Genomic DNA, 8616 nt, shown 5'->3' on the forward strand with positions numbered 1-8616 from the left:
ATGTACGTTGTGTAACATGTATAATAACAATACTTCATGTACGTTGTGTAACATGTATAATAACAATACTTCATGTACATTGTGTAACATGTATAATAACAATACTTCATGTACGTTGTGTAACATGTATAATAACAATACTTCATGTATGTTGTGTAACATGTATAATAACAATACTTCATGTACATTGTGTAACAACAATACTTCATGTACGTTGTGTAACATGTATAATAACAATACTTCATGTACGTTGTGTAACATGTATAATAACAATACTTCATGTACATTGTGTAACATGTATAATAACAATACTTCATGTACGTTGTGTAACATGTATAATAACAATACTTCATGTACGTTGTGTAACATGTATAATAACAATACTTCATGTACGTTGTGTAACATGTATAATAACAATACTTCATGTACGTTGTGTAACATGTATAATAACAATACTTCATGTACGTTGTGTAACATGTATAATAACAATACTTCATGTACATTGTGTAACATGTATAATAACAATACTTCATGTACGCTGTGTAACATGTATAATAACAATACTTCATGTACGTTGTGTAACATGTATAATAACAATACTTCATGTACGTTGTGTAACATGTATAATAGCAATACTTCATGTACGTTGTGTAACATGTATAATAACAATACTTCATGTACGTTGTGTAACATGTATAATAACAATACTTCATGTACGTTGTGTAACATGTATAATAACAATACTTCATGTACGTTGTGTAACATGTATAATAACAATACTTCATGTACGTTGTGTAACATGTATAATAACAATACTTCATGTACGTTGTGTAACATGTATAATAACAATACTTCATGTACATTGTGTAACATGTATAATAACAATACTTCATGTACGTTGTGTAACATGTATAATAACAATACTTCATGTACGTTGTGTAACATGTATAATAACAATACTTCATGTACGTTGTGTAACATGTATAATAACAATACTTCATGTACGTTGTGTAACATGTATAATAACAATACTTCATGTACGTTGTGTAACATGTATAATAACAATACTTCATGTACATTGTGTAACATGTATAATAACAATACTTCATGTACGTTGTGTAACATGTATAATAACAATACTTCATGTACGTTGTGTAACATGTATAACAATACTTCATGTACGTTGTGTAACATGTATAATAACAATACTTCATGTACATTGTGTAACATGTATAATAACAATACTTCATGTACGTTGTGTAACATGTATAATAACAATACTTCATGTACGTTGTGTAACATGTATAATAACAATACTTCATGTACGTTGTGTAACATGTATAATAACAATACTTCATGTACATTGTGTAACATGTATAATAACAATACTTCATGTACGTTGTGTAACATGTATAATAACAATACTTCATGTATGTTGTGTAACATGTATAATAACAATACTTCATGTACATTGTGTAACAACAATACTTCATGTACGTTGTGTAACATGTATAATAACAATACTTCATGTACGTTGTGTAACATGTATAATAACAATACTTCATGTACATTGTGTAACATGTATAATAACAATACTTCATGTACGTTGTGTAACATGTATAATAACAATACTTCATGTACGTTGTGTAACATGTATAATAACAATACTTCATGTACGTTGTGTAACATGTATAATAACAATACTTCATGTACGTTGTGTAACATGTATAATAACAATACTTCATGTACGTTGTGTAACATGTATAATAACAATACTTCATGTACATTGTGTAACATGTATAATAACAATACTTCATGTACGCTGTGTAACATGTATAATAACAATACTTCATGTACGTTGTGTAACATGTATAATAACAATACTTCATGTACGTTGTGTAACATGTATAATAGCAATACTTCATGTACGTTGTGTAACATGTATAATAACAATACTTCATGTACGTTGTGTAACATGTATAATAACAATACTTCATGTACGTTGTGTAACATGTATAATAACAATACTTCATGTACGTTGTGTAACATGTATAATAACAATACTTCATGTACGTTGTGTAACATGTATAATAACAATACTTCATGTACGTTGTGTAACATGTATAATAACAATACTTCATGTACGTTGTGTAACATGTATAATAACAATACTTCATGTACGCTGTGTAACATGTATAATAACAATACTTCATGTACGTTGTGTAACATGTATAATAGCAATACTTCATGTACATTGTGTAACATGTATAATAGCAATACTTCATGTACGTTGTGTAACATGTATAATAACAATACTTCACGCACGTTGTGTAACATGTATAATAACAATACTTCACGTACGTTGTGTAACATGTATAATAACAATACTTCATGTACGTTGTGTAACATGTATAATAACAATACTTCATGTACGTTGTGTAACATGTATAATACAATACTTCATGTACGTTGTGTAACATGTATAATAACAATACTTCATGTACGTTGTGTAACATGTATAATACAATACTTCATGTACGTTGTGTAACATGTATAATAACAATACTTCATGTACGTTGTGTAACATGTATAATAACAATACTTCATGTACATTGTGTAACATGTATAATAACAATACTTCCTGTACATTGTGTAACATGTATAATAACAATACTTCATGTACATTGTGTAACATGTATAATAACAATACTTCATGTACATTGTGTAACATGTATAATAACAATACTTCATGTACGTTGTGTAACATGTATAATAACAATACTTCATGTACGTTGTGTAACATGTATAATAACAATACTTCATGTACATTGTGTAACATGTATAATAACAATACTTCCTGTACATTGTGTAACATGTATAATAACAATACTTCATGTACATTGTGTAACATGTATAATAACAATACTTCATGTACATTGTGTAACATGTATAATAACAATACTTCATGTACATTGTGTAACATGTATAATAACAATACTTCATGTACGTTGTGTAACATGTATAATAACAATACTTCATGTACATTGTGTAACATGTATAATAACAATACTTCATGTACGTTGTGTAACATGTATAATAACAATACTTCATGTACGTTGTGTAACATGTATAATAACAATACTTCATGTACGTTGTGTAACATGTATAATAACAATACTTCATGTACATTGTGTAACATGTATAATAACAATACTTCATGTACATTGTGTAACATGTATAATAACAATACTTCATGTACATTGTGTAACATGTATAATAACAATACTTCATGTACGTTGTGTAACATGTATAATAACAATACTTCATGTACGTTGTGTAACATGTATAATAACAATACTTCATGTACATTGTGTAACATGTATAATAACAATACTTAGAATGTGTGACGCACCATTAGTGCTTTTAGAATGTGTGACACACCATTAGTGCTTTTACAATGTGTGACACACCATTAGTGCTTTTACAATGTGTGACGCACCATTAGTGCTTTTAGAATGTGTGACGCACCATTAGTGCTTTTAGAATGTGTGACGCACCATTAGTGCTTTTACAATGTGTGACGCACCATTAGTGCTTTTAGAATGTGTGACACACCATTAGTGCTTTTAGAATGTGTGACGCACCATTAGTGCTTTTAGAATGTGTGACGCACCATTAGTGCTTTTACAATGTGTGACGCACCATTAGTGCTTTTAGAATGTGTGACGCACCATTAGTGCTTTTAGAATGTGTGACACACCATTAGTGCTTTTAGAATGTGTGACGCACCATTAGTGCTTTTAGAATGTGTGACGCACCATTAGTGCTTTTAGAATGTGTGACACACCATTAGTGCTTTTAGAATGTGTGACTCACCATTAGTGCTTTTACAATGTGTGACGCAGCATTAGTGCTTTTAGAATGTGTGACGCACCATTAGTGCTTTTACAATGTGTGACGCACCATTAGTGCTTTTAGAATGTGTGACACACCATTAGTGCTTTTAGAATGTGTGACGCACCATTAGTGCTTTTAGAATGTGTGACGCACCATTAGTGCTTTTAGAATGTGTGACACACCATTAGTGCTTTTAGAATGTGTGACTCACCATTAGTGCTTTTACAATGTGTGACGCAGCATTAGTGCTTTTAGAATGTGTGACGCACCATTAGTGCTTTTACAATGTGTGACGCACCATTAGTGCTTTTAGAATGTGTGACACACCATTAGTGCTTTTAGAATGTGTGACGCACCATTAGTGCTTTTAGAATGTGTGACGCACCATTAGTGCTTTTACAATGTGTGACGCACCATTAGTGCTTTTAGAATGTGTGACGCACCATTAGTGCTTTTAGAATGTGTGACACACCATTAGTGCTTTTAGAATGTGTGACGCACCATTAGTGCTTTTAGAATGTGTGACGCACCATTAGTGCTTTTAGAATGTGTGACACACCATTAGTGCTTTTAGAATGTGTGACTCACCATTAGTGCTTTTACAATGTGTGACGCAGCATTAGTGCTTTTAGAATGTGTGACGCACCATTAGTGCTTTTAGAATGTGTGACGCACCATTAGTGCTTTTAGAATGTGTGACGCACCATTAGTGCTTTTAGAATGTGTGACGCACCATTAGTGCTTTTAGAATGTGTGACGCACCATTAGTGCTTTTAGAATGTGTGACACACCATTAGTGCTTTTAGAATGTGTGACACACTATTAGTGCTTTTAGAATGTGTGACACACCATTAGTGCTTTTACAATGTGTGACACACCATTAGTGCTTTTAGAATGTGTGACACACCATTAGTGCTTTTAGAATGTGTGACGCAGCATTAGTGCTTTTAGAATGTGTGACACACCATTAGTGCTTTTAGAATGTGTGACACACCATTAGTGCTTTTAGAATGTGTGACGCACCATTAGTGCTTTTAGAATGTGTGACACACCATTAGTGCTTTTAGAATGTGTGACGCAGCATTAGTGCTTTTAGAATGTGTGACACACCATTAGTGCTTTTAGAATGTGTGACTCACCATTAGTGCTTTTAGAATGTGTGACGCAGCATTAGTGCTTTTAGAATGTGTGACACACCATTAGTGCTTTTAGAATGTGTGACGCAGCATTAGTGCTTTTAGAATGTGTGACACACCATTAGTGCTTTTAGAATGTGTGACACACCATTAGTGCTTTTAGAATGTGTGACGCACCATTAGTGCTTTTAGAATGTGTGACGCACCATTAGTGCTTTTAGAATGTGTGACGCACCATTAGTGCTTTTAGAATGTGTGACGCACCATTAGTGCTTTTAGAATGTGTGACACACCATTAGTGCTTTTAGAATGTGTGACGCACCACTAGTGCTTTTAGAATGTGTGACACACCATTAGTGCTTTTACAATGTGTGACGCACCATTAGTGCTTTTAGAATGTGTGACGCACCACTAGTGCTTTTAGAATGTGTGACACACCATTAGTGCTTTTACAATGTGTGACGCACCATTAGTGCTTTTAGAATGTGTGACACACCATTAGTGCTTTTACAATGTGTGACGCACCATTAGTGCTTTTAGAATGTGTGACACACCATTAGTGCTTTTACAATGTGTGACGCACCATTAGTGCTTTTAGAATGTGTGACACACCATTAGTGCTTTTACAATGTGTGACACACCATTAGTGCTTTTAGAATGTGTGACGCACCATTAGTGCTTTTAGAATGTGTGACACACCATTAGTGCTTTTACAATGTGTGACACACCATTAGTGCTTTTAGAATGTGTGACACACCATTAGTGCTTTTACAATGTGTGACGCACCATTAGTGCTTTTAGAATGTGTGACACACCATTAGTGCTTTTACAATGTGTGACGCACCATTAGTGCTTTTAGAATGTGTGACACACCATTAGTGCTTTTACAATGTGTGACACACCATTAGTGCTTTTAGAATGTGTGACGCACCATTAGTGCTTTTAGAATGTGTGACACACCATTAGTGCTTTTACAATGTGTGACACACCATTAGTGCTTTTAGAATGTGTGACACACCATTAGTGCTTTTAGAATGTGTGACTCACCATTAGTGCTTTTAGAATGTGTGACACACCATTAGTGCTTTTAGAATGTGTGACACACCATTAGTGCTTTTAGAATGTGTGACACACCATTAGTGCTTTTAGAATGTGTGACACACCATTAGTGCTTTTAGAATGTGTGACGCACCATTAGTGCTTTTAGAATGTGTGACGCACCATTAGTGCTTTTAGAATGTGTGACTCACCATTAGTGCTTTTAGAATGTGTGACGCAGCATTAGTGCTTTTAGAATGTGTGACACACCATTAGTGCTTTTAGAATGTGTGACGCAGCATTAGTGCTTTTAGAATGTGTGACACACCATTAGTGCTTTTACAATGTGTGACGCACCATTAGTGCTTTTAGAATGTGTGACGCACCATTAGTGCTTTTAGAATGTGTGACGCACCATTAGTGCTTTTACAATGTGTGACGCACCATTAGTGCTTTTAGAATGTGTGACACACCATTAGTGTTTTTAGAATGTGTGACGCACCATTAGTGCTTTTAGAATGTGTGACGCACCATTAGTGCTTTTACAATGTGTGACGCACCATTAGTGCTTTTAGAATGTGTGACGCACCATTAGTGCCTTTAGAATGTGTGACACACCATTAGTGCTTTTAGAATGTGTGACTCACCATTAGTGCTTTTAGAATGTGTGACACACCATTAGTGCTTTTAGAATGTGTGACGCACCATTAGTGCTTTTAGAATGTGTGACGCACCATTAGTGCTTTTAGAATGTGTGACACACCATTAGTGCTTTTAGAATGTGTGACGCACCATTAGTGCTTTTAGAATGTGTGACACACCATTAGTGCTTTTACAATGTGTGACACACCATTAGTGCTTTTAGAATGTGTGACGCACCATTAGTGCTTTTAGAATGTGTGACGCACCATTAGTGCTTTTAGAATGTGTGACGCACCATTAGTGCTTTTAGAATGTGTGACACACCATTAGTGCTTTTAGAATGTGTGACACACCATTAGTGCTTTTAGAATGTGTGACGCACCATTAGTGCTTTTAGAATGTGTGACACACCATTAGTGCTTTTACAATGTGTGACACACCATTAGTGCTTTTAGAATGTGTGACGCACCATTAGTGCTTTTAGAATGTGTGACACACCATTAGTGCTTTTAGAATGTGTGACGCACCATTAGTGCTTTTAGAATGTGTGACGCACCATTAGTGCTTTTAGAATGTGTGACACACCATTAGTGCTTTTAGAATGTGTGACTCACCATTAGTGCTTTTAGAATGTGTGACACACCATTAGTGCTTTTAGAATGTGTGACGCACCATTAGTGCTTTTAGAATGTGTGACACACCATTAGTGCTTTTAGAATGTGTGACACACCATTAGTGCTTTTAGAATGTGTGACGCACCATTAGTGCTTTTAGAATGTGTGACACACCATTAGTGCTTTTACAATGTGTGACACACCATTAGTGCTTTTAGAATGTGTGACGCACCATTAGTGCCCAAACCTCAATATTCATTCACTTTGTCTCTGTGGGTGGAGGCGGGGCCAGAAGTAGAGGTGAATGTAAGGCATGGCAAAGAGAGAAAGAGATGTAACAACCAGGTACGTCTCACACCTGTGTGTGTGTGTGTGTGTGTGTGTGTGTGTGTGTGTGTGTGTGTGTGTGTGTGTGTGTGTGTGTGTGTGTGTGTGTGTGTGTGTGTGTCTGTGTGTGTGTGTGTGTGTGTGTGTGTGTGTGTGTGTGTGTGTGTGTTTGCTCTCACTTCCTCAGCACGGCGATCTCGTTCTCCAAGCTGCTCTCTTTCCCCTTCAGAGCCTTCTTGGGTATGCACTTGACCGCAAACATCTTCCCTGTCAGCTTCTCCTGGGCCAGCACCACCTCAGAAAAAGCTCCCCTGCAAAGAGGACAGAATGAAAGGTCTTCAAAGAAGAGTGATGGGATTCTTCTTCTGCTCCAGAAACTTGATGAAGCTCTCTGACAGAAAGGCATTCAAGTTATGAACGAGGTGCGTCACGTCCAAATGGATATTTTCTTTATTCACATTTTGAATCCATTCATCATTTTCAAGAATCTATTTAAAAACTTTTTTTTTTTTTTTTTTTAAATCATAAAAAAAGATATACATAACAATATTTTGTAAGTGCTGGAAAAAAAGTAAACATATACAGGTAAAAGCCAGTAAATTAGAATATTTTGAAAAACTTGATTTATTTCAGTAATTGCATTCAAAAGGTGTAACTTGTACATTATATTTATTCATTGCACACAGACTGATGCATTCAAATGTTTATTTCATTTAATTTTGATGATTTGAAGTGGCAACAAATGAAAATCCAAAATTCCGTGTGTCACAAAATTAGAATATTACTTAAGGCTAATACAAAAAAGGGATTTTTAGAAATGTTGGCCAACTGAAAAGTATGAAAATGAAAAATATGAGCATGTACAATACTCAATACTTGGTTGGAGCTCCTTTTGCCTCAATTACTGCGTTAATGCGGCGTGGCATGGAGTCGATGAGTTTCTGGCACTGCTCAGGTGTTAT

The 8616-nt window shown here is 34.8% G+C and overlaps 1 protein-coding gene across 1 annotated transcript in view; it reads right to left on the reverse strand.

Moving 5' to 3' along the window:
• camk1da (calcium/calmodulin-dependent protein kinase 1Da) overlaps positions 1-8616 on the reverse strand; it is a 179672-nt gene that overhangs the window by 123109 nt on the left and 47947 nt on the right. The window contains exon 2 of the mRNA XM_061959156.2: positions 7834-7965. Within this exon, the coding sequence (XP_061815140.1) occupies positions 7834-7965 (132 nt within the window). The remainder of the gene's footprint in view (positions 1-7833; positions 7966-8616) is intronic.

The sequence above is a fragment of the Nerophis lumbriciformis genome, linkage group LG05 (genome assembly GCF_033978685.3).
Source record: "Nerophis lumbriciformis linkage group LG05, RoL_Nlum_v2.1, whole genome shotgun sequence".
In the NCBI taxonomy this organism is placed as follows: Eukaryota; Metazoa; Chordata; class Actinopteri; order Syngnathiformes; family Syngnathidae; genus Nerophis; species Nerophis lumbriciformis.